This window comes from Drosophila sulfurigaster, chromosome 3 (assembly GCF_023558435.1).
Source record: "Drosophila sulfurigaster albostrigata strain 15112-1811.04 chromosome 3, ASM2355843v2, whole genome shotgun sequence".
NCBI classification, from domain to species: domain Eukaryota; kingdom Metazoa; phylum Arthropoda; class Insecta; order Diptera; family Drosophilidae; genus Drosophila; species Drosophila sulfurigaster.
The window spans coordinates 3,747,911-3,774,204 of NC_084883.1; the positions used below are offsets into that span (position 1 = coordinate 3,747,911).

General features: G+C 41.9%; 5 protein-coding genes across 7 annotated transcripts in view; 3 read left to right on the forward strand and 2 right to left on the reverse strand.

Annotated features, from left to right (window-relative positions):
• Window positions 1–212: 212 nt before the first annotated feature.
• Window positions 213–9,262, reverse strand: LOC133845541 (uncharacterized). Its single transcript, XM_062280021.1, has 4 exons — window positions 8,617–9,262; window positions 8,139–8,227; window positions 5,376–8,063; window positions 213–5,323 (listed from the first exon to the last, which is right to left on the reverse strand). The coding sequence occupies exons 3-4, from the start codon at window positions 8,044–8,046 to the stop codon at window positions 849–851; spliced, it is 7,146 nt and encodes a 2,381-aa protein (XP_062136005.1). The 5' UTR covers window positions 8,047–8,063; window positions 8,139–8,227; window positions 8,617–9,262; the 3' UTR covers window positions 213–848.
• A 56-nt stretch (window positions 9,263–9,318) lies between these two features.
• Window positions 9,319–10,604, forward strand: LOC133845542 (large ribosomal subunit protein eL20). Its single transcript, XM_062280022.1, has 2 exons — window positions 9,319–9,477; window positions 9,943–10,604. The coding sequence occupies exons 1-2, from the start codon at window positions 9,460–9,462 to the stop codon at window positions 10,456–10,458; spliced, it is 534 nt and encodes a 177-aa protein (XP_062136006.1). The 5' UTR covers window positions 9,319–9,459; the 3' UTR covers window positions 10,459–10,604.
• Window positions 10,605–10,935: 331 nt separating this feature from the next.
• LOC133845543 (death-associated inhibitor of apoptosis 2) lies at window positions 10,936–13,472 on the forward strand. Its single transcript, XM_062280023.1, has 3 exons — window positions 10,936–11,614; window positions 11,675–12,710; window positions 12,774–13,472. The coding sequence occupies exons 1-3, from the start codon at window positions 11,219–11,221 to the stop codon at window positions 12,860–12,862; spliced, it is 1,521 nt and encodes a 506-aa protein (XP_062136007.1). The 5' UTR covers window positions 10,936–11,218; the 3' UTR covers window positions 12,863–13,472.
• A 639-nt stretch (window positions 13,473–14,111) lies between these two features.
• LOC133844171 (EEF1A lysine methyltransferase 2) lies at window positions 14,112–14,942 on the reverse strand. The gene has a single exon (XM_062278051.1). It carries the CDS (start codon window positions 14,853–14,855, stop codon window positions 14,199–14,201), a length of 657 nt encoding a protein of 218 aa, XP_062134035.1. The 5' UTR covers window positions 14,856–14,942; the 3' UTR covers window positions 14,112–14,198.
• A 733-nt stretch (window positions 14,943–15,675) lies between these two features.
• LOC133845931 (sodium-dependent transporter bedraggled) overlaps window positions 15,676–26,294 on the forward strand; it is a 46,271-nt gene continuing 35,652 nt past the window's right edge. The window contains exons 1-7 of one of the 3 annotated variants that reach the window (XM_062280592.1): window positions 15,676–15,921; window positions 18,740–19,571; window positions 20,796–22,081; window positions 22,145–22,312; window positions 23,125–23,404; window positions 23,469–24,253; window positions 24,321–24,556. In XM_062280592.1, the coding sequence (XP_062136576.1) occupies window positions 18,785–19,571; window positions 20,796–22,081; window positions 22,145–22,312; window positions 23,125–23,404; window positions 23,469–24,253; window positions 24,321–24,556 (3,542 nt within the window). In that variant the 5' untranslated portion in view covers window positions 15,676–15,921; window positions 18,740–18,784. Of the gene's footprint in view, window positions 15,922–15,974; window positions 16,168–18,739; window positions 19,572–20,795; window positions 22,082–22,144; window positions 22,313–23,124; window positions 23,405–23,468; window positions 24,254–24,320; window positions 24,557–26,294 lie in introns of those variants that run through there. The other 2 variants (XM_062280593.1, XM_062280591.1) reach the window with 2 other exon arrangements.

Below are 26,294 nucleotides of genomic sequence, written 5' to 3' on the forward strand. Positions count from 1 at the left end.
CCTACTAGTAGTCTTCTTTATTTGATGACAAGTTTTTAATATTTGCTTAAGCCATTAAAAATATAAAACAAAATATTCAAACTCGATCCGCCTATGTTACAATTTTGTCATTCGCTAGCAGCACATAGGAAATAGGAAATTTACTTTGTAGATCATTCTCTCCTTAAACTGTTTTTCATTGCTTAAAAATGGAATAGTAATAATACAAGTGGTTCTCTTATTGATGAATGTTTATTTTTTGCATCTCCTTCGCATTTGCAGCTTGTATTTTTTTGTTGGTTTTTTGTTTGTAATATAGCTAAAGATAGTCATTACATTATATAATAATATTTATAACTACTGATGCTGGGGAATAGTTAAATCTAAAGGTTTATATATATCTTGCCACGAACTAAGTATTTTACAAGTGGTTTTATAAGTATGTAATTTCGATATACAGTTCTCACATATTTACAGAAAAATTTATATATTTATATATACTGTTTTAGTGTGTATATAAGTATAGTTTGTATTTTTTTTAATGATATTTATTAAACGTTTTCTTAGATTATTCCGCAGCCAAGTCATTGGTTGACACCATTGAGCCTGGATTTACGATTTAAATCAAAATTTTCACATTTTTATTCCTATCAATTTTTATTATAAATTGTTTTGATGTTGATTCGAAGATTTTTAGACGTCGAATATTTAACATTTAATAAGCGTAATCCATTTTATAGTTGGGAGTTTGTTATGTTAATTTTCACATTCGTGCGGATTTAAATATAGGTATGCTAATTATTAAGAGTGAACTTTAATATTCTACATACTAATATATAGAACTATATACAGTTTGTATAATTTGAGTTTCACTTTCCCCTGACAGCGGGATACAGACCCTCAGTGTATTTCGGACGACACTCGGCACAGAACCATTTGCCCTGTGGGGCCACCATAATGCCCACGCATTCAAAGTGAAACCACTCGATAAGACAGTTGCTACCATCACAGGCAATCATCTCGGATACTTCATCGTAGGGACAGCGGCAATAACAATATACGGATTCACCTTCTCTGGCCAGTCGAGCACCCGCCGGTGGCCTAATGGGATAGCGAATATTATTCGCCTTGAAATATTGCAGCGTAGCAAAATCTGGATTCGGCAACAGAGCCGGCGGTATGGGTTGATTGAAGGCTGTGGTTGCAGGTGGCGGAGGCGGTGGCGCTACTGGCAATGGTACCGCTGGCACAAAAGGTTGCGCCGCTATTGGGGCCATAGTCGGCACTATTGGCGCTGGGTGTGGCAACAGGCTGGTCACATTAATTTCAGCATTCTCATCATCCGAGCTGCTATCGCTACTATCGCTGGCTGCAACACTGACTGGCAACAGAGCAGGTCGAATTTTAAGTGTGGGTATAGGTGGCATGGCCTGCTGATGATGATGTTCTTGTTGCTCAGCTACCAGCTGCGTCTTGACACGTTTGGCCGAACGCCTGGCACTGCCAGAGCCTCCGCTCTGCGGGGGCCGTTTATTGCGCTTACGCGTCGTGTTTCCATTGCTGTGCGAATGCTGATGATGCGAATGCTGTTCACTGTGATTGTTCCGACTTCGTTGCTGTTTAGGTGGCGTCGGCAAATCCTCCTTGGCCCATGTGAGCTGCGGCGGCGGCTGGGGCTTTATCAACTGCATGCCCACCTGCAAGGGTGGCGCCAACACGCTGCTCATCATCTCATCATCGCTGGTATAGCCATAGAATTTATTGGGGCGCCTCGTGCGCTTCGAGCGCTTAAGCTGCCCATCGGCATCTGAGCAGCTGCTGCCGCCACTCATTCGTGGCTGCCAGGCAGGACGATGCGTCAGCGGTGTCATGGGGTCGGTCAACAATTGTTGATGGTTTTGCAGTTGGTATTGTGTCGGTGCAGAACTAGCAGCAGCTGTAGCAGCTACAATTGCGGCAACTGGCTTGTCAATGTATCCGCCATGGACCAATTCTGATGAGACTTGCGGCAAGAAGTGTTGTTGTTGGGGTGGAATTAATTCTGTTGTTGGTGTAAATGCGAACTTCATAGTTGATTTACATGTGGATTTGCGTTCGCGTTTCTTTTTCTTATTTTTGCTTACACGCTCGCGCCTTTCCGCAAAAGCGGCTGCATCTTCTGGCAAGGATGGCGTCGAAGGGCGACTGTTCTCCACTATGTCGAAGTTACTGCGTTCATTGGGCACATGCTCATTAGCTTGCTCTTGGATCAATGCTTGTCGCTTCTGTGCTAGCAACTCAGTTGCTGTTTTCTGGGGATGGGCATCGTAGAATTCCTCATCAGTATCGGAGACAGCCGAATCAAAGTCCGATTCATGGTAGAGTGGCACACTTGGCTTGGGCGTCTCTGGGCGCGGCTCCTCCTCATTAACGCTGGTCACATTTACAAACTCCTCGGTGCTCTTAGATTCTGGCAATTCAATGTTTTTCTTTTGCGCTTTCTTTGCGTTTACTGAGCTATTTGATTCATTGTCAGAGTCATCGTCACTAGAGCTGCTGCCACTGGAGCTACAGCTACAATTTGAGCCACACGAACATGAAGAGCTATCAGAGTCCGACGAACTGGAGCTGCTCGAGCTGTCGCTGTCACTGGAAGCATTGCCACGCTTCACCTTATTCGGCGTAGACTGCGCCTTTTTGGTGCTGTGAGCAGGTGTTGGAGGCGGCGTTCTTTGCATTTTACAATAATCATGATCAGAGTAGACTACATGCAGTTTGGTAGGACGCTGTTGATCTTCCCTAGGCTCTGTCTCCACAGCCACAGCGTCCGTCTCCATTTTAGCAACTGATGGCTGATGCTGCAACAGATTCTTCCATATGTCTGCCACTTCTTCTGCCGTCGACTCTGAGCTCATCTCCAGTTTGGCTTTTTGCTCGTCGTTGTCAGTTTCCAAATTGATTTCCTGCTTAGGCAACTCTGATGGGTTCTCCTGGTCCGCTTCTTTTTCTGTAGATGGCTGCTTTATAAATTCCTTTTTGTCGGATTTATCCTCCTCATTGTCGCTTTCGGATGATGGAGATAACATAACCTTAGGCATGTCCAAATCATCGACAGAGGCAGGCACACGCATTGGAAGTGTCCCATGTGATGACATTTCGGGCTGAGCTCCGACACTACGAGCTGCATCTGAATCACTGTCATCGCTGCTATCCGATTCGGATAAATTTGGAGCTATTAAATTCAGATCCTCCAGCGATGCTTTGTTCCGCTTGGACTTTTTGCGTCGTTTTCGTGGTTGTTCTTGGTCTTCAGCCTTTGGTGACTTCTCTCCAATTGCCTGTTTCTGAGACGCATCACCATCTATTTGATCAGCTGTCTCAGCCTTGGGTGATTTGGCTTGTTCCGGTTCCGATTTGATGTCTTCTGCATGTTCATTCTTCTCTAAGTGCTGAGCATCTGGGCGTTTCTCTTCCTCGAGTGGCAGCTGTGCTCCTTCTACTGCAAGCGTTTCGTCGGTAGGCAACTCCTTGACTTCATGCTGCGCCGCATGTTTCAATAATAACTTACGGGACACGAATTTCTCCTCGCATTCCTCCTCATTGCAGGCATATCGAAAGTCGCCTTCGTGCTGACGCTTGTGCACCTCTAGATATATTGCTTTACTGAAACTGTATTGGCACTGTTCGCATGTAAACTGTGTCGCTGGAACGCAAAAGTGGTAGATATGATGCCAGCGTTTCTGTAAACAACGCTTACAATTGACGCTTTCGGTGCCATGCTTCCAAAACAAATGCTTTGAAATGTCTTGTTTGCTGCGATAGGCGATGCCACACCGATAGCACACATGCATCACTTTGTGCTTCCAAACATGAGCCGATAACTTGGCCTGCGAGTTGCAATCCTCCAGGCAGATATCACAGGTTTGATGTTGCTTCCGCAGATGCACCATTAATCGAAAAGCCGACGGCAGTGGCATCGTCTCACAAAAACAGCAACGAAACTGCACATTATAAATATGACTCGATGTTTCGCCTGGACAAATGTGACAAAGCAACTCGCTATAGCTGAAGTAGTTCAAATTACACATGGCACACGTGATGTTCATCTTGGTATGCAACCGCCGATTGTGCGTATACAGTTCCTTATGTGTGGCCGTCACAAAACGGCACTGGAAGCACTCGTAGATTCGCTCATTGAATGGATGTGTGAAGCGCCCATCCTCCAAACTGCAGCAGCTGGCGGAATTCAAATATTGATCACCTTCCAGCGCAGGCAGGTAGCTCTTCAATCTGGCCACTATAGTCTCAGCGTGCAGCTCCTCGGCTGTTATGCTATCCACAGTGGCTGTGAAACGATGCTGGGCAATCAAATGCAACACCAATTGCTTGGCATTTACAGCAATCCGACGCGCATGGTTGCAATACAAACAGCTTGGATAAACAGCCCTTAGACAAAGACGAACAAAGTCGACTAACTCGAACTTATCCAGCGGGCGATCCAGTTGCAAATCGACGGTATATGTGTCTACGCCAGCGACTTGAATGCCATCTGCAGGTGGAGGCGGTGCCAGTGGGGGCATAGCTTCCACATAGATTTGATTAGGTTGCGGATGCTGCTCCTCCGTCAAACTATCATCGATATCCATACATTCGCTTCCTTGCGTATCGCGACGATGCTGTATTGGAGCTGGAGTTGCAGTTGCTGGTAATTCTGGCTCAGGATTCACTTCCGAGGGCAATACTGGGCAATCCATAGCTGGCAGCTCTTCCTGCTCTCTTGGCACATGAGTTTCATTGTTGATGTGATTGTTATGCGGAGATGCTGGTGGTGTTGGTGACCAACGGCGCTGCTGCTGTTCCTGTTCCTGATGATGATGCACCTCTCCCTGTTGTCCCAGCTGTCGCATCTGAAGGTGTTGCTCCTTTTTCGCCATTATATCAGCTCTGGCGCGCTGTATATCCAACTTTGTGCGCTCAAATTCGGCCAACGCTTGTGTCAGTTTTGCCGTATGCGAATCATCATCATCTAAATCAACTGAAATATTGGCAGGAGTGTGAGTGGCTTCGTGGAACATGGATGCCGTTTCAGTGGCCGTTTCCGTGTCCTCGGACAAATTCGATACGGGCAACTGCAGTAGCTCTTGCCGTTGGTTTACGGCATCCACTGTAAGCAGAGACGCTGGACTGCGACTGCAATCCGCTGCTGTCGAAGGCATCTCATCGTTGTCCTCATCTTCAGTGTCCGTGCTGCTAAGCGCAGCATCCACCGATTTTTGAAACTCTTTGGGCACGCGCAGCATTATTTTCGGCACCACCAGCTTGGGCAGTGCCTCTTCCATTGGCGCTTCTTCGCTGGGTGCTGGAACTACAAAAATTGATTAGAAATTGGTATACAACAAATAGAAATGAACACATACTGTTGTTTTCGTGTGATGCTGCAAGCTGTGGCAACTCTTGTGACATCGCCGTCTCCGAGTCCATCCAGTTAGGCATCTCCTCCAACTGTTTTGCATTTATCTGCTCATCCAAGTGTGTTGTCTGTTGTTTACTTCTCGCGGGTTTACGCTTGCGTCGCACCGCTGTCTTCTTTCTTGTACTTGTGGCAGTACGCCCATTCCGACAGCCATTAATGTGTCCACCCTTTTGGCCACACAATCCACATGGCTGCATTAGCTCAGCGCAGTCATGATTATCAAACTCGCTGCCATTTTCAAAAGTAGCCTGACAATTGCAGCACACAAGATACCGGACTCGATCCTGCTGAGTTTGCAAAGTTTGCCAAGCATCGACAGTGTTGAAGTGTCGCTGATCCATATCGTGTTTATTTTCTAGATGCAGCGATAGCTTCTCAACGCTCGCAAACACATGCGAGCAGTATAAGCAAATGTAACGATTATGCACGACCCGCATGTGCAGAAAAAAGTTCCAGGATTGATGTACCGTGCTACAGCGAACGCAGCGAAAGAATCGTTCCTTCGTTATTCTAGGTTGAGTAGCTGCCGACTCTGGAACTGCCTCGATTGTGCCTGATTGAGCGACACTTTCGTGTGCTAACGATGCGGCAGAGTCTTCCACGCCAACTGTAGCTTCCTTTGGTTGGCCGCAGAGCGCATAGTGCGCATTGAGTTGCTGTAAGTTATCAAAACTATTCGCATTGCACTTGTAACAACTCAGCAACTTGCCCAATTCGTGGCTGTTTTGCGTTGGCGCCTGCAAACGTTGCATCAAGAGCGATGATTCTCCCGCCTCGATGCGCTGCTGCTTGCTGCAACTTTCGTTGATGCTGTCGCTGCGCCTGCGCTTTGTTGCATGAAACGATTGCTGATCTTGCTGTTGGTGTTCCACCTCACGCACCTCAGTGTTGTCAACTTGCTGTTGTGGCTGCTCCACCTCTGTTTGTAATTGTTGCTTTTTCAGCTGGTGCTTGGTATTGTGTTCACTTTCCGGGTGATCTATGACCAGTTGCTGTGAAGTTGAGCTGACAGAGCTGCTTCGACTACTTCTCGCATAGTTGTTTTGCTCTGTCTGCGACTCAATTTCCATCTCCTGCTCTGCCTGCTGCTCTTGCACTTGCTCAACTTCACTGGCAGCGTTGCTTGCTATCACAGCCTCACTTTCCTCTGTTTCCATCTCCTCTTTTATGTGCTGCTGATCCATACAGTCCTTCTCTTGTGTCCCTCTAGTATCTGGTGGTACCAGAAGTGGTGTATGAGCACCGTTTATTTTGATTTTGACAGATGTCTCCATTGGTAGCACTTCCAAGTTATTGCATTGCTCGCTCGATGCATCTTTGCAGGCGATGAGACCCTCTTCGTTCGCGAGTTCTTCATCTGAATCAGACTCAATTTTAATGATCTCCACAGATGGCTGATCTTCGACTCTTGCCGGCGTTAAATTACCGTTATCTACTTTCATTTCAGTATTAAAGTCCTCTATGGATTCATCGTCATCTGGTATACTAGCAGGGGAAAGATCATCGATCTTATAAACTGGCGTTCTAGTTTCCTCCGCTACGGGTAATATGTCTGGTTTATGTAACATTGTTGCATCTGTAGATGAAGCTGCTTCACTTTCGTCGATTTTGGGCTCTGGGGCTGGAGAAGCAACTGCTCCAAGAGGTTCCTCGTCTTCTTCCGAATTAATATACTCTTCGGATTTAATTTCCGTCATTGTCTTTAAAGATAATGATGGGTTTCCGTCTAATCCTTTTGTACTCGAAGTTAAATCTGATCTTGTGTCAATTGTTTTGATGGGTGCTAAAGAAGTTTCCTCATCCTGTGAATCGACAAGCTCAGCTTCCTCAATAGTAGGAATCACAGAAGAAGAAACATCTTCATCGTCTGTTTTCATCTCTGCTAAAGTACTATTTTCTTCCATTTTGACATCGTCAGAAGGTTCCACTTTAATGACTTTTTCCTCATCCTGGGAACAAGTCTCTTCACTGGATTTCAGGGCAGGCGAACAAATCGGAATATTATCGTCCCGTTCATCTTCACTTGATTCATAATCTTCCACAATTTTGACATCTAGTGAGGACGAGTCAACATCATTATTGCAGTTATTAATATGTGGTGAGCTGCTTCCTTCCAATTTAATGTCAACTTCTGGTTTATTGCCATCGGAACTGACATCATTGTGTAAGGCTGGTTCAGGTGACGCGGACGGTTTGTCATCGACTTGATTGGCAAATACCTTCTTTTCATCACTCGTGCACTCGATTTTCACACTGTTAATGGAAGGCGGATGCGATGATGTGTCGTCGGAACTGTCTGCAGGGTCTTTCTTAGACCCATGCGGCTCTGACTCTGATTCTGTTGAAAGATGTTGTGTAGAACCTCCATTTTCTACCGGCGATTCATCAATGCGATCTTTCAGATTTTCACGATGCTCCACTGCAACCTTTTTCAATATCACCTGCGGATGATGGAACGCTTCACTTTTTTTCTTCGCTTCCAGACCGAACGCATCGTTATTATCCTCGAAGTCATCCTCTTCGCTTGGTGTCGATGACGATTCCAAGTGGCCCGAATGGGACTCAATGTTAAGCGTACTGTTTGCGGTTTGTTGTTGATCCAAAGTTTCCATCATCTTTAAGCATTTATGAGCTGTCATGACAATAGACAACAAAAAGAACAACCATTGTAAATAATCGATAAATGCACATCGATTAATTAATTTACCTTTGCATGCCGTTCTCCGACGTTGTGTTTACCGTTTCACAGTTGTTCGTCGGTGATTATTCGTTTGATATTTGATAGTTTGTTGCTTTCTGCAAACGAAAATAAATCGCTCAGAATTAAATTTGACATAATACGGCGATAAAAACAGAAAGTAAGAAATATGGCAACAGCAAAACAAAAGCAAAGAAAATATCATTCTTTCTATTTCCATTCATTTTTTTGCCAGCCCTGGTACCGAACGAAGTGCGCATATAAGCAGAGTGGATAATTGAAAATACCAAAATAAATTGCGCAAAATTGGTGCGCGGAGGCGGAAAAGCAGACAAAAAGAAGCAAAATCAAAACTAATGGCTAAAAATAAATAAGTTTCTTCAAAATAAAAACCATTGTGAAATTACAGCGTACATTTTTGTTTTGTTTTGCTTTGTTTTTTTTTCTTCTTCAATAATTATGCACTCGCTTAGGACTCTCTTCTTACCTGCTCGTTTCGGCAGCTGCCGGGGCGGACACGCAACAAAAATATTTACGCGCGCAAAACAACAACGGCAGACGGAGCAAGAGAGAGAGAAACCACCACAACCGACGGCACGGACGCTCGCTGCACAACTGAGCGAGACACGGCAATGGAGCGCCCAGCGGAGCGGCGGCCGCGCGTTTTTTTCTGAACAAGAACAACCAACACCCCTCTTGCCCTGTTTTGGCTCTTCCTCGACCAGCACAGAGCATAGACGTCGGACGGACAGTCGTCGCAGCGCTTATACAATTTTTGTTTTATTTTTGTATATTTTTGCGCATTGGTTTCGTTGCAGTATCTTTAAGATATAAAACAAAATAACCACGCGATGCTATTTCACACAATTGCGTATTTCTTTAACGACACACGAAATATTTCCTCTGCTTAAAATGTGAATATAAGAAATTTTTTTGCACGTCGCGTCGCGATTCTCATTTTTTTATGAACACACTATTTATACACGCTGAGCTCACTTTTCCATTCACTTCTAACTTGCGTCGTTTCCAATATTTTATAAACACTCTCAGAATTTTATATTATGGCTTTTGTATTTAGTATTATTGTTGCTGAAATAACGCGTGAAAACTTGATTTTTAGCAATTTTATAGACGTTCGCAGCCATTGAACACGCGCAGAAGCCTAGAGATGGGCAACATGCCGATAACTAGCAGTTGCACGCAGTGGTGACTGTCCAAAAGCAACACTTCCACACACGACTCGAATACAACACTGCGTGTGCGTTTAGAGTTCAGTGGTAAAGACAAGTTGACAGCTCTTTCCGTTTCCTTTTTCGCGTGAGCCGTCATCATGAGAGCCAAGGGATTGGTTAGTATTTAACAAAAATAAACGAAAATTGGTGAAAATCGTGTTGAAAATGTGTGAGGCATGCAGTCAAACAAACCCTAATACAAGTGCATATGAAAACCCATGTGAAAATGTTTCATTATTATGCGAAAACCCACAAAATAGCAACAGTGCGCTCTACTGGTAAAGTAGCAAGTACAATGCGGCGCTTCAATTGCGTCGAACAATTGAGTTAGCAATTGTAAATTGCAGCTGAAGCAGAATATGTTTCAAGTTTTCTCAAATGTTTTAGTTACACCAAAGTGGGTGCCACAATCACATTTGTTTTAAATTGACTTTAAAACATAACCTATAAGAACAACAACAAGAGCGACACGCTTTTGCCTGAGTGTGTGTTTGTGACTGTGTGTGTGACTCGTTTGACTGATTTTCACCAATTGTTTACAAAAAGTAATGATGTACTAATTGATCTTTCCAAATCAACAGTTGAAGGAGTACGAAGTCGTTGGCCGCAAGCTGCCAAGCGAGAAGGAGCCACAGACGCCTCTGTACAAGATGCGCATCTTCGCTCCTGACAACATTGTTGCCAAATCCCGTTTCTGGTACTTCTTGCGTCAACTGAAGAAGTTCAAGAAGACCACCGGCGAAATTGTCTCCCTGAAACAGGTGTACGAGACATCTCCCATTAAGATCAAGAACTTCGGCATCTGGCTGCGTTACGATTCTCGCTCCGGCACACACAACATGTACCGCGAGTACCGTGACCTGACAGTTGGCGGTGCCGTTACACAGTGCTACCGTGACATGGGTGCCCGTCATCGTGCCCGTGCCCACTCCATTCAAATCATCAAGGTGGAGTCGATTGCTGCTGCCAAGACGCGTCGCGTGCACGTGAAGCAGTTCCACGATTCCAAGATCAAGTTCCCATTGGTCCAGCGTGTCCACCACAAGGGCAACAGGAAGCTGTTCTCGTACAGAAAGCCAAGGACTTACTTCCAGTAAAGAAGTAAAGGAGCGAGCGACACCCACAAACAAATCAGCTGGCGTTAAAGCGCACTACGTGTGTTTTGCTCTAATTGGTTTTCAAATTTTTAAGGAACGTCTTTCTAAGTGATTCTTTCAATAAAATGAGTACGTTGAAGAGTAAACCAAGTGTGTGGTTCTTTATTTTAGTCTTTGTTGTATATGTTTAAAAATTTAAAAGAATTTAAATTACTAGCCCGCTAAACTTTTTAAATGATATTAGAGTTTGCGTTATATGATAAATACATTTTTTATTTGACAACTTAACATCTGTGTTAAAGAAACAGAAACATATGGAGACACCAAAATACAGATGCTCTGTAAATGCCCTCTGGTGAAACTTTATATGGTATTTTGGTATATTTTCAAGTCACGTGTAAAAAGGCGCGACATTTGAAACTGCTTGTTTCTATTAAAGTAGCTATTATTATTCATATAATTATTTATTGATCTCTCTCACTTTTTGGGTACCTTTCCTTAAAATTAATTGAATTTAAAAATGTAAATTGTTTTACTGATTACTGATAACACCACGGTTAGTTAACAGGCCATGTAAAGCATGGAATATGCCTTAAACAACAGTTCGGTCACACTGATGAGCAATCAATAGTTTATTTTTCTGCAGATGCGTTTTTATTTTCTGGCTCTTTTGTTAAACTACATCTGAGAAAATTACATCATTGCACAGCAACAAAAGAGCCATAACAAAAACGCCCCGCACATCGAGTGAGTCACAATCATGAGCGATCGTCATCTAGAATTGGAAATTGAACGATTTGTGACCTTTGCTGATTGGCCCACAAATGCCCCCGTGCAAGTCGAAGATTTGGTGAAGAATGGTTTTTTTGCAACTGGCAACTGGTTGGAGGCGGAATGCAACTGGTGTCACATACGCATCGATCATTGGGAATATGGTGATAATGTGGCTGAAAGGCATCGTCGTGGCTCACCCATTTGTTCCATGGTTCTGGCGCCCAATCATTGTGGAAATGTCCCAATGCAAGACCCACAACAGGCGGCGGCGGCTGCTGGAGAGACGAACGACAGTGAAGGCAACACTGTCGTTGATGGTGGTGCAAGTCATGCCGATATGCTAATCGAAGAAAATCGTCTTGAAACATTTAAGGATTGGCCTGTTTGTATATCTCAGATTCGTCATCTGATCACTGTAAACTGATTGTGCTTAATCTTACAGAATCCAAATATTACGCCTGAGGAATTGGCTAAAGCAGGTTTCTACTATCTATACCAATCGGATCATGTGAAATGTGTGTGGTGCAAGGGCATCATTGCCAAGTGGGAGAAAAACGACAACGCTTTCGATGAGCATCGCCGTTTCTTTCCCAACTGTCCTCGCGTCCAAATGGGACCGTTAATTGCCATAACTGGCAAGAACATAGAGGAACTGGGCATACAGCCCACAACATTGCCCCAACGCCCCAAATACTCTTGCATGGAGACACGACTACGCACATTCAGTGACTGGCCCATTCCCAATATACAGGCAGCTGAACCGTTGGCTCAGGCCGGACTCTATTATCAGAAGATAGACGATCAGGTGAGATGCTTTCACTGCAACATTGGACTGCGCTCGTGGCAGAAGGATGACGAGCCCTGGCATGAACATGCTAAGTGGTCGCCCAAATGTCAGTTTGTGTTGCTTGCCAAGGGACCAAACTTTGTGCGTGCAGTGCGAGAAGCACCCACCACATCCACAACAGCCGCCACAGCGCCACCGTTGCCTACAAGCATTGACACCGCCATGTCGGCAGCACCAGCTTGCGAGGCTCTGGCACTGGGCATTGATGTAGGTGCGGTGCGAAATACGATTGCACGCAAGCTTTCGAGTTCGGGTTGTGCTTTCAACACGTTGGACGATCTTCTGCATGCGATCTTTGACGATGCTGGCGCTGGTGCCGCCTTGGAGGTTACAGAGCCGTTCTCATGCACGTCAGCGCCACAGGCGCCAAATGAGCCTGTTGATTGTTCAGCTACCACAAGCAAAGCGGCGCAGGCAGAGACGCACAACACAACGGGAGCAGCAGTTGCAACTGCAGCAACAACCCCAGCAACTCCTTTGGTGCCTGCGCCTGCTATGGTAAACAGCAACTCGAATCCCAATGGCAATCTGTCTCTGGAGGAGGAGAATCGACTGCTGAAGGATGCGCGTCTTTGCAAGGTCTGTCTGGATGAAGAGGTCGGTGTTGTGTTCCTGCCATGTGGACATTTAGGTAGCTATAGCTTTCTGTTTAATTAAAAAAGGGTCATAACACTCACTGTTCTCTTTCCATTAGCCACCTGCAATCAGTGCGCACCGAGCGTGGCCAATTGCCCAATGTGTCGGGCGGACATCAAGGGTTATGTGCGCACGTTTCTCTCTTGAATGGCAGGCAACAGTTATCGAAATACCACTAAGCGTAGCATATTGCTTATCTTAATCATAAGAATTGTCTACTATGTACTTGTATCGCCTAAGCAACTGGTGGCGGTCGTTGGATGCTTTGGCTATCAGATCATCAGAGGTTTATCGTTATTTTTCTTGAACTGATGGCGAATGCGGCTTCAAATGTTACTAACTTACTCTCGACTCATATCGAATGTGTCTAAGCGTATTAAGTGTGTGTGTGTGTTTTTATCTAATGTATTAACTATTTACTCTCTCTATCTTCCTGATATTAATAATATTCTTGCAGGCTCTTAGGGATACCTATTTTATCGCACGAACGAATCTGAGTTACCTATTTTTTACACTTCTATTTAACTGCCAAAATTGTATAGTTGTTTTTTTTTACACATGTCACACACTTTTATATTATTATGTCATTCGACAGTCTTAAAATGCCTTATTTACAGCACCTGCAAGGCTATTTTTGTATTCTTCGGCTGTGCCGAAGAGTCACAGCTGTCCACTTCTTGTTATTGATTGTGTTATTGGGCCGCTCATTTAATGGAGTACACAAAAATTGATCTACAAATAAATATATATGTAAATGTTGAAAACATAATCGCATTATCAATGTTTAAACGGACTGTGTCACGCACGTGCTGATAACATCCAAAGAATAAGTGGACCTGACTCTCCATATACTTGTTCCATAACTATATTATATTTAAATCAAATAGCTATATGGCACTTATATGAATAATTAATGCGATCAAAGCAATTGAAACTGCGAAGCTGTTACTTATTTTGCTATTTTTGGAGGCATGACCGATTTAAACACAAATTAAATTCTAAAAAAATAATATGATGATTCCGACTTTTTAGAGTTTTAGATATAGAGTTTTTTGCGGATGGTTTTGGATATGTGTGTGTTTTCGAATCAGTTTTCCTTTATGATTTTGAATTAGAACATTCTTTTCCAATTGTATAAGAACAACAATGTTCAACCATCATAGTAATTCAGCATTATTGTATATACGTATGCATATCTTTATAATATTGCATAAATGTGTCATCGCTTTCAACAATGGAAATATAATCTTAATTTTTAAATGAAATTGCGACCTGGAGCTCAACAAGCAAGTTAGAAAGTTATAGTTAAGTCTTGACTATACTAGACCCTTCACTTTTTAGGCTCACTTAAAACCACGGCCGTTAGAATTTATTCCCAATGTGGTCAGTTAGCAAAGTTTTGAGTACTTTTGTTGTAGGAAATATTACATTTTTTTATTATAATTATACAAATATCTATTTAATAGCTTAAGAAGTGTAGTTCTTAATTGCTTGGACGCTTTTTAAACACCACAGAGGTGACGACGTTGCCCACCTTGCCCCCGAATTTAAATGTGGGCGTGGGAATCGAGCAGTGTTTCACAAAGAACTCCTCAAAGCTAACCAGTAACTCTTCCTCCGTCCAGTTGCATGAGGTGATGATAAATAGGCTGTGTTCGTCGCTTAGCAGCTGAGCCACCGTTTTGAGGTAATTGGTGCGTTTCTCCTTGGGATTGTCGGGACATAAGCTAACGGCATCGTAGGTGCCTTTATCGTGCACAATATTGTAAATTCCCAAATTCGGTGGTTCACTTTGCGTTAGATCGGCGACATCATAGTTGATGTTCAGGGATTGATCTTTGGCAATTCCCTTGGCCAATTCGATGGCTTTTGGCGAGTAGTCGACGCCAGTTAGCTGGGTGTATCCCTCATTGCCCAGCGCAATGAGAAACATTCCATTGCCACAACCCAAGTCGAGTACACGTGCTGTTTGTTTATCGACGTTTTCCTGTTTTAACAGCCAGTCGACGATTCTCTGTTGGGAGTCTTCATCAAACCATATTTCGCCCACATCGCCGTGACTATGATAATTTTGTATTTCGCGTGTATAGCTGTTTTCCCAGTATTCCTTGGTACCCAATTCTGAGCCTTCTAGTTCCATTATTGCGAACAACTATTATTATTAACTTAATTGTTAATTCTGTTTCTTATGTGCTTTCTTGCCGGGGTGTGACCACATACAACATATCTAAAATATAATAATATACCAATAAACCGAAATAAGAAAATTTCACCTGGTTACACTTCCAAAATTTTAAAAACGGGATTTTATTCATGAACTTTTCGAATTAAAAAAAATATCTGTAAGAAATCTAGCACATGATTGTCACTCTTTTCGAGTTTTCTTCTTAAAATAATAATATTTCCGTAAAAAATAAACTTTTCAAAAAACAAACAAGAACATTCAATCTTCAAGCTGCATTTACAAAACTTGAAGTTTAAAAAATACTTTTATACTACAAAATTATAGATTACGTCGTCTACATTCTTCCCAAAATTGTCTACAAATTTTTACATTTAGTAGTAACACAAATATATTAATGTCGGCACTCATCGAGCTTTTACTTCACTTATAATAAGTGCTTGATCTTAGCAACGAATATCTTTAACATTATCGTTAGCTGTTAAGGAGCTAATAATGTCATCATCAATTTTGCTTAATTCGATTAACGATCATTCGATAGGAGGGCATCGACAAACCAACTTAAAATCAATGTATAAATAGTTATATTAGTTAATAATAAGAACTAACATTAGTAAGAGTAATTAATTACATTTTTTTAGAAGTGAATACTTAGCTGTATGACGAGCAACAGTTTTAGTGTTTTCTGTTTTCTTACAGTGTTACAGTTTGAGTGCCACTTCTGTCAGTTTGGTTATCTGTTATAATGCTGTTATACTTTTGTTTGATGAAAACGTCAGTCGTTTGTTTCTAGATGGAGCGAACGTGTCTCGCGCGTCTCGATCTTGCAATGAATTTGAAAAAAGAGCTCAATATTTATTTTGTTTAGTTATACGTACCGAGCATAATTGTAACTAAAACGTAAGCAACGTCAAGAAATTATTGTTGTGCACAAATTGCTGATAAATTTAGAAGAAAAACAAGATACCAAATACGCGCGGTCACTACCAGTCTTCGCATGCGTGAGTGTTTGTGAGTTGTTAAAGTGAGTATTACATGCTTATGTGTGTATATATGTGCTATGCATGTGTGTGCATTATGCTAACTGCTGCTACTAAAAGTGTGCAAGCGAGATAGTGTGAGTGAGAGTTAGAGTGCAACATTGTGATTGTGTGGCATGTAGAAGACGACGACGTCGAAGAAGAAGAAGCAACGCCAACGCGCTCCCCTTTCTATTCGATTTACATAGATGTGTACATATTAGTGGTGCTTATTACTCTTGATACGTTTCGTAAGTTGACGACGCTATGAAAAAAACAACAAAAAATCTTTAAATTGGCCGCGTTTTCGTTTCGAAATAAGCACAGAAATCACTGTGCGAGCTGCATACATACAAACATACGTATATGTATTAACACACAACACGTACAAATTCTGGTATGTCATATGTATGAGTGTGTGTGCGCATATAACTCTTGCTCAATTGAAGATCCAATGGAAGTCGTCTGGTTTCGTTTTAACTGCGTTTTTTGGTGTCAAACGCCAGGTGGCGCTAGCACCCCGAATGACCAATCCCCAAGGTATTCCCCAAAATAAAAAAAAACCGCAAAGCTTCTGACCAAATATAAAAGTGAAAAAAAACAAAAATCTACCACTCAGCAGTTTTCTTTTTTTTTGTTGTGCCTTTTGCGTTGCCATAAGAACAGTTATTTCGTACAACTGGGACGCGTTCCATGTGTGAGTGCATATATGTTTGTGTGTGTGTGTGTGTGCATTGTAAAATGTATTTCAACAAAGTAAAAGCAGGGAAGCGAATGGGAGTTGAGGGGAGCAGCCTTTGGTTATCGCAAATAAATACACAGATATTTGAAAATGCGATCTTAGTTTATTTAGCAATTGGCGCAGCGTGCAACCCGTTGCATTACTTAAATATTGATCTTAATTGCCATTGCAATTCCAGTATTGCATTTTGTGTGTTGCCAGCGGCACATTAACTGGCATTACTCATGCATGCAGTTGACGTTGCCTCTCCCTCCCCCTTTCCGATTCGCTTTGATTCACTCCCTTTTCGACTGCGCTTGTGTGGTTGCAAAAAAAGAAGAGATAACCAAGGAAATTGCCCACAAACGCATTTTTTTATAATACAATAGTGGTAGTAGTAATAATAATATTAAGCGTTTAATTTATAGTTAGTACCAGTTTAGCTCAACACACACACAGTTAAATGCTTTTAAACTCTCATTGATGCTGCAGCATCTCATGATCAAATTGCTCTTTTGCTCTCTCACACTATCTCTCTCTCTCTCTGTAGATTTATGCGTACGTGTGTGAATGTGTTTTTTTTTTATTCATGGGCTTGTGTGTGTGAGCGTGCATTAATCGGTGCGTCGCAGTCTCAACTCGTCGATTAACTAGTTTTATTTCATTTTGCTGCTGAATGTCAATTTCATTGTAAATTGCAAGTTTTTGCCGCACTTTTGCAAACAAAATCAAAAAACAAGTTGCAGCTGGCCTGGTGGGGTGTTTACCATTTTCGCCATTGAAGGTCATGTCCATATTATTATTATTTTTTTTTTTTAATTTTCGTGTGGCAGCACTAATTGCTTATTGCTTTGTTTACTTTTACTCGACATTTTGGTATTCGCTTTCGCATTCGCGCAATTCACATTTCGCGTAAGCGTTCGAAAAACGGGAGCGCAATTTAATGAACATTCATCTTCGGGGGGATGATGGGGAGCATTGGTTGCTTACTTGTTCGCTTGCTTGGCAGCATTGCAAGTCTGTGTGAATTTGCGATCAATGGCATTTATTCGCTAAATAATTTGACCTCTTGAGTCAACAATTAATACAGTTGTACAGTTGCTTGCCTGATTCTATTAGCTTAACTAGGGTAGTTCACACACACGCATGCACACAAAAGGCGTTGTGTGATAGATAAAAGCTGTGATCTGTTTGCTTTGTGTTTTTAGTATGCTGAGGTTTTATGGCCACACTGGCCAGCGACGAAACCTCACAGAAGGTCACGGTTATATATGCAAAATGAAGCAAAAGCGACAAGACAACAAAACCAGACTCTTGTTGATTTCATTGTTGTTACTTTGCGGCAGCTACGAACTACGAGAAAAGACATTTGCTTTAATCGAGGTAACGTGCCAACGATCGCGATCTGGCTTCTCTCAAGTCTAGACATATGCACAAAAATATGTACATATGTACATATATTCGTAAGGTTTGCCACTCCCTTTTCAGCAACAAGCAACTTCATAGATACATTCAAGTGTCGGTTTAAAAAATGATTATCGGAAGTACATTCACCTGATCAGTTGAATGAACACACGCTCTGCTGCTTTATTTTTACTTCTACTTTTTATTTATTAATTTTTTCTCTCTCGCTTTGCTATTTACGGCTGTCACACACAAAAAAACTGGACAGCTGTTTGTTATTTTTTTTTTTGTTTGCTGCCTTTTGAGTGTTCACTCACGTGCAAAGCAAAGCGCAAAGCAATCACAAAATGGGAAGCACGCGCTTGTTTGCATTTGATTGCATTTGGTGGCTATCATGTTAAATATGAACAAAACGGATAGCAGGCGTTCAGCTGTGTGTTTTAAGCTTGCGTTGTTAGCGTTCATTTTGTTCAACCTGTTTCTTGTCGATGTCGAGCACCAAAAACAAAAAAGCTAGTCAAGGCTTCCGGAATTGAATATATTAATTATAACACTATGCGTCGAGCAAAACTAGCCTATTTTCAAAAGTTAACAGTGACGGTAACTGGCGGTCACTGTTATGGGTGACAGTAACATTGACTCGACCTGCCTCAATTTCTTCTGCTAACTAACACTGCTGGTTTTCTATGTAATTGCAGGACTCGAATTGCCGCTTTGCAACACTGGGCTGCAATGCAAACAAAATGAACGGCAAAGAACAATCAGCTGGTCGGGAATTCAAGCGCAATTCAAATGCCTACGCCAGTTTACCAGCGACAACAAAAACAACAATAAAAGAGAAACGAAAAGAGTCACTAAGAGAACCAGAATGCTATGGACTCTCGCACAGTTTGTCCAGTGAATCGATAAAGCAAGCCTGCGACTATTACGACGACGAGCCAAGCGATGAAGACCTGATTGAAATACATCAAACGCCACAGGGCTTTCATCATCATCCTCGTCAGCAGCAGCAGCTTCAAGCACAGCAGCAACAACATCCGCTTAGCTTTAGCATGCCGCTGGCTGATGACGGTGAACGTAATGCCTTGTGTGACGTCAGCCAAGAGGCTCCATTGAGCACACCCATCAAACCGTCGGCTACTGTGCCGGATGAGGCGCTCAGTGTGCTGAATGAGCTGGATGCCATATTGGATGTGCATGGCGCATCGCCGCTCAACGGCAGCAACCGCATCTCTTCCTGCGGCACCAGTAGCGCTTCCTCGTCTTCCTCCGACGATGATAAAGTTGAGGATTATTTAATGGACTTGGATAATTATCTCGAGGAACTAGATAAAGAGGATCCATTGGCCATTGTTGGCCATCCAAGCCTAAGCCGCGAGCCACGCACACGCACGCTGCCGCTAAGTCGGAAGCGAAAACAGCACAAACAGTCCGATGAGGAAGTGCATCCAGCCTTGGACAGCGAGTTCCAGCGTGGTCATCAGATGCGCAAAACCTTCAGTTGTGGTTTAACGCCAACGGGCATTAAAGGTAACTGCGCGTGATCTTGACTGTGACGCAATTGGGGAAAAATGCAAAAATTCGAATTTCATCGCCAAAAAACCTAAAACAAATGATTCATAGCGTGCTAACAGATCGAACAGGTGGTTAACAGGTTTATGAGACTGATGCTGATTCTAATTCTTTTAGTACAAGCACTTATTTAACGGATATGTGCTATTATATTAATTATATTATATAAAACCACTAAAAAAGTATTTATACTATGTTATTTCATACTACTTCTTGCTACTACTATTTCCTTAATAATGCTACTTTATACCACTACCACCGATAATTGCTACTATTTACTGCTACAATTATAAATACTACTTTTTCCTGCTACTTTTTTGTTGCTACTACTTGTTCGCTATATTAATATTACTACTTTATCATAATGTCGTTAATTGCCCAAATTAACATAATATCACGCAAGATGGGCAATTAACGGCATTGTATTATATACTATAAAAATATTTATTACTATTACTTCTACTTTTAGTATTACTACTATTACTAGATGAAGCTGTTTCTCTTTATAATCTCTGACTTTTGTTAAGATTTTCCTAATTGCTTCTGCTGATTTATAACATTTTTTAATACTTCTGCAACTTTTACTGTTACTAATTTGAACAGTTTGAAACAAGCTTAGAACAATTAGGACATTTACGACATTATTATAGCTTTGTGCTAATATTATATGTATTTGCGTGAATTTAGGATGCGTATGTGAAATTATTTGAATATGAGTGCATATCAGTAATTTTCGAAGAATTTTTTGTATGTACAGTTTATTTTTTTGGAGCAAGATTACTATTACTCTATTACACTCAATTTCTAAGAAAAAATAATTTACACTATGATAATTAAGTATTGCAACGCAAAAAATGCACCTCTATAAATTAGATATATTTAGCTCATATATTACCCATGTCCGTTTTATCTAGTTATCTAAAACCGCGCATAAAAATCAGTTAAACTCTTATCGTTTTGGAATTGAAGTCATAAGTCATGGAAAGCTATAAATACTGCATTAGTGGTTTCGCAAGCTTTAGGAACTGCTTTTTAAAACAATTTAGTTTGAGAATTCGAGTGAAAGTTTTGTGGAAATCAACAATTAACAGAAAGCTAGACTGTGTGTCTCTGTGTGTGTGTGAATCATTCTTATACGTGTGTTTAATTGTTTATGCATTTCTCATTGTTTTCGCCTCTTAGCCACATCGAATACATCACTAGAAGCAGGCAACGCTTCAGTTGCCCAGATAGATGTTTGGCGTCGCCAGTCAATGCGACGAGCCATTGAGAATGACGACGCCGAAGCCAAAGCCGAGAATGTGGATGCGAACGCGAGTGCGGAAGAGGATGATGAGCAGCCTCCCACTCTGCTAGTGACTCTGCCAAGTCAGGCGACAACGTCGGCGGCATCGTCGACATCGGAGATGCGCCGCAGTTTCTCGCAGCCGGAATCGTTGCCACAGCGTGAAGGAAGCGCTCTTCAGATGCTGACGGAGGCGCACATCTTTGACAATCTGCTGCAGAACGAGCAGCGGACGGCGCGTGCGGTCAGCGAGCAACTGGAGCAGCGACCACGCCAGTATGGGCGACGCTTTGAGGGACATCCGTCCATGAGTCCCGCTCGCAACATGGGCCTCGTGTCGCCTTTGAGCCGTCCACAGAGCGCACCGGCGCAAGCACAACGTCGAGAGGCGGCGGCAGTGGCGGCGGAGACGCCAACGCATGCCATGATGTCGCCGCTCTGCTCGGAAATGAGCTCGGCACGTTCATCACGCATCCCCAGCCCCGTTTCGCTGGTGAGCAGTGGCAGCGGCAGCAGCAGCGACAGCTCTACGGTCAGCACAGGACCCGAACAGGATCAGTTGGAACTTGGTGGACAAACGCAGACGACAATCTGCAGTGCCAGCAGCGGCGGCAGCAGCACAACGCCACTGGAGCCGCAACTGTTGCGGGAGAAGTGCGGATTCAATAGTCAATGGCCTCATGCAGCAAGTCGCACCTTAGCGCTGATGGGCTGCACTCTGGGCGTGTTTAACTTGTGCCGCTTTGCGGTGCTGACCATCAACTATGGTGGCAACTTTCTGCTGCAGTTCCTTCTGCTCTCGGTCATCTTTGGCATACCGCTCTTTTGGCTACAGATGTGCTTGGGAGCCAAGATCAAATCGGGCCCCGTCTCGATGTGGAAGATTAGTCCAATTTGCAGTGGCGTTGGCATTGCTCTGGTCATGGTGCAATGCTTCTTGGCCATCTACTCGACGGTGGCGGTTGGCTGGATTCTTATCTATCTGCGCGATGTTTTCCCAACGCCATCGCGCAGCGTCTATCGCTGGCAGGAGCTGGCCTTTCCCTATCGCTACGATGCCGTCAATGATACGGGGAATCTCACGCACACGGTTGCCGAATACTTTAATATTGTGGTACTACAACGCCTGCATCTGGCCAAGCATCCAGACGCCACCGGCGGCCGCTTCCATGTTAATGATCGGGTAGGTAATCCCTTGGTTTGCTTTTCACATTCAGCTTGATCGACTAACATATATTCTATTTAGCAGTTGGCGTTCTACTTGGCCCTCATCTGGGCGGCAGTCTTCTTGATACTCTGCAAAGGCCTCAAGTCCCTGGGAAAATTGGCGTTTCTCATTAATACGTTGCCATTGATTGCGCTTCTCGTTGTAACTGGCAAATTTGTGAGCATCGTGGATCCGGCTATTCTACAGGTGCGTTTCTGATTTAATTTATGAATTTAATTTATAAATAAATAAAATAATATAACGCTCATGCTCGATACGAAAACAAGAGATATCTGCTAGTAAAAATATACCGCAAAAATACTTCAAATATACCAAAGGTTATTTTTGGTATATTAATACAGTACAAAATATACCATAGAGTGCAAAGTATACCAGATTGTCAGCTAAAGCAACTATCTGATCGCAACCAAATTTTCAAGAATCATAAAGACTTTAGATATTATTGTGTGTACCAATATCGCGACTTTATTTTCAAAATTACGCTTGTTATTCATCCATTTGTGGAGGCGGAAATGGGCTTGGCAAATAATTTGAGATATGAGATCAAGAATATTTATACTGTTTGTTATATACATTGCCTGGAGGCACAAATTTATAATACGCTTCTACGCTGAGGATAGCGGGTATACAAATTTAAATACCCCAAGTCGTTAGATAAATCAGGGACCTTAATAACTACAATAATGATTATGTGTAATTAAAACTTCCCCGAAAAATATGAATGATGTAGAAATAAATTATTCAATTTCGTGTTCTGTATCAGAGCTTTCGTCAATATTATGGTTATTTATTTATTTACATTTGCATTATAATTATCAGTAAAGAAAACAATAGAAATAGTCATAACTTTTGAATTTTCTTGATTTTGATTTATTAAACTACTCATTAGTGTTGAAGAAAAATAAAAGTAATTATTTTTATTTGATTTATTTCGTTCTAAGTTTTTAATCCTTAAACAATAATAAATAAATAATAATCTCTTTCCGTTTTGCTTGCAGGACGTGTTTGGCTCCAGTGATTTTGATGACTTTCTGGTGAACTCGAACACATGGACAGCGGCCACACAGGAGACGTTCCTCACTTGGGGCCTTCTTGGTGCCTCGGTGATAGACATAACCAGTCGCACGCATGCCAATGCCAGCAAAACGACGCTGCGACGAGATGCCATTCTGATGGTTCTGCTAACGCTGCTGGGCCTCGGCTTGGCTGCTCTGCTGGCGCTGTGCTGTGCTCAGATCTTGCGACAACACGGCTACGTTTATGTGCCGGGATCGTTTGGTAAGTGGATGTCACAATTATTCTACAATTGCAACTCAATCTAATTGCTCGATGGCTGTTTTAGAACGTCCAGATTGTTATACGTCCGTGTACTCGCTGCAAGCTCAAACGAATCCACAACTTCTCTCCTATCCACGTTCACTTGTGCCGCACTATTCATCGTTTTTGGGCGAAACGTATCGGAGAAACAAGACCATATTGCACATCGAGAGTGGTTTTCAGGCGCTGCGCTTCATTACGGAACTCTTTCCTGCCGTGCTCTCGCTCTCCAGCGATGCCATCTCATGGGTTTGGGCTGCCGTCGCCTTTGCCATGTTTGCTGGTTTTGGCCTCGCACAATTGTGCGTCATGTGGAAGCCCATTTCGAGTGCGATGGGCAATTCGACCAGCTCCGTGCTGTTGAGCTGTGTCACTGGACTGCTGTTGAGCATTCCATTTGCCACGGATATGGGCATTTCCATATTGTATTATGTGGACTTTTTGCTTGGCGGCTCCTGGTTTATACCCATCATTTGGGCAGCTCAAATCTTCGGTGTATTCCTCATTCGCGGACGACCTTATAATGGCGATGATTTGGTCAACGATCTGCGCATGTGTGGCTCAATGTCTGCGTTTCTGGCGCTCTCCTGGAACGTGCTATTGCCCATTGGATTGATAACACTCTCGGTGATTGACTACAAAGCATCGCTCTCCAATCAATTCTATTACTGGCGCGGCAAGTCATACTTTAGCTATGCCAGCCGCAAAACGGGTAGTCTCATACAAATTGGCATTGTGCTCATTATTCCCGTCACGGCCATCATACAGATCTATCGCTATTTGACACAAGGTCCACCCGACATATTAGAGGTAAGTAAGCGTACATTTATCTGTCTGGATATCTAACTTATTTAACACTCCCTTGTCTGTTTTTCAGCGCATTCAGCTGTTGTATCGCCCCCAGGAAGAGGGGAGTGCACCGCGACGTCCTTCGGCGCGTCAGAGATCAGCGCAGGAGCGACGAAACGCCACAAGCCAACAGCAGGAGAGTGGCCATCAACAAGCTCAGAATGATGCACCGCCCAAGTACACGCCTCCGCCATCCTATACAACTGCAACTGGCGCTCGCTTAGCCAAACTACTGCGCCAGAGCATACGTCGCAGCGTGCGCAGGTGAGAAAAGATTCCATGCGAGCTTTGACTAGCTTTTCATCAAATTTTTGAAAAACTTGCCATCCTACAAATGTACAAAGATTGAGCCTCCATCGTCATAGTTTAATAAGTTAGTCAGTTAGTCAGAACAGTGTTCTAGTCGATTACTATTGTTGAGGTTGTAGACTGCAGAAATAAGGGTCATAAAGAGTTTCAGTTATATAATATCCACAACAGTATAATCGAGTGGGTTCCCAAAGGTTGGTTCTAAGGAGTATTAGGCCAGGATAGAAGCCGCACCAGTTGCATCGGCTTGAACATACTTAGAAAACATATTCCTTTTATTTTTCTACCGATCTTATGCACTTCAGGCCACTTTCCGCGAATGTATCGTATGTTGAAAAATTAAATTTTACAGGAGAATCTTTTTTTTGATTTAATCTCTTAGGAATGAGAAAATCATGGAAATATTTTTCAAGGTTTCGTGGCTTTAGCCACAATAACGAATGAAAACTTAATTTTGGTTATTAAAGGCAACATTTCATGAAAAAATAAAAATATTATTACATACGATAATTTTGCGACATACGATAATAAAATTTGATTTATTATGCAAAATTAGAATTTTATTAAGAAATTTTTATTTTAGAAATTTTATTAATTAACAACATTATATATACATTTGTAATATATTTATGAAAAATTAAACCAAAATATCATCGTCTTCATCTGTTTCGTTCAAACAATCTAATACGTTCGAAGAGTATCCCAAACTTTTATATTCATTGTGGTATCTGGGAGGTATACTATTTAGCTTACTTTAGCTTATTTAAATTATTAAGATCATAAAATTTTTTATTAGAAATATTTAGCTTACAATTATATAATGATATTATTGTTTGGGTGGACTTAGGCAAATTAAAAAATATACTTCTTTGAATTTTCAAAATATTCATATTTTAATTCTATTGATAATGGGCATTTTTTTTTATAACAGCGTTTCGTAATTTTCTTACATGTAATGTTTTATGTTTAAATAAAGAGTTTGAAAAAAGTTTCCAGTTTTTAAAGACTGTGTACTGTACACCGAGAATCAACGGCACAAAGAGGAACAAACAATAAGCAAAATCATAAGATGTTTGAGCGATTAGAAACATTTCTTACTGTATTCCTTTATTTTTGTGCGTTTGAAGTATTTCCATGCAAATGAAAAAAAAATTTGTATGGACATACGATAATGTCACGCACACATTCAAAAGCACTGTAACATACGATAAAATTTAAACTTAATTTTTATCGGAACTATAGGGGTTTCAATTATAATATTTCACAGGGTAGTGAGGCATAAGGTGCCTAACAATTTTGCATTAAAATCTCAATTTCGAAAAAATGCGACATACGATACTTTCGCGGAAATGCGTCGTAAACTTAGCTAGTCACATTGTGGCAAATTTAAATGAAACGCTTAAAAAAAGCTAACAAATGATATTGTAGATTATTTGTTTGCTTATAACATGTAATAATCAACAAGCAAGACGTAAATGTCTTCTTGCTATTCAGTTTAGTTGTGATATGCATTGATTATAAATGAATACCCTTGTGATATAAAGTGTAAAGTTGTGTTCCATGTTGTTGTGTTTATTAGAGTTTTAAATACTATTTTTCAATACATACTTTATTTTTGATATAAACGTCTAGATTACTGATAATAAAAAATTAGGTGGTCTTCAGCTTTTTGTATGTTTATAATTATTCAGTT

Coding starts and splice junctions, on each gene's coding strand:
- LOC133845541 (XM_062280021.1), bottom strand. CDS start 8,046: ATGATGGAAACTTTGGATCAACAACAAACCGCAAACAGTACGCTTAAC. Junction 5,324..5,375: donor AGCATCACACGAAAACAACA/GTATGTGTTCAT, acceptor CAATTTTTGTAG/TTCCAGCACCCAGCGAAGAA.
- LOC133845543 (XM_062280023.1), top strand. CDS start 11,219: ATGAGCGATCGTCATCTAGAATTGGAAATTGAACGATTTGTGACCTTT. Junction 11,615..11,674: donor AAACATTTAAGGATTGGCCT/GTTTGTATATCT, acceptor TTAATCTTACAG/AATCCAAATATTACGCCTGA. Junction 12,711..12,773: donor CCTGCCATGTGGACATTTAG/GTAGCTATAGCT, acceptor TCTTTCCATTAG/CCACCTGCAATCAGTGCGCA.
- LOC133844171 (XM_062278051.1), bottom strand. CDS start 14,855: ATGGAACTAGAAGGCTCAGAATTGGGTACCAAGGAATACTGGGAAAAC.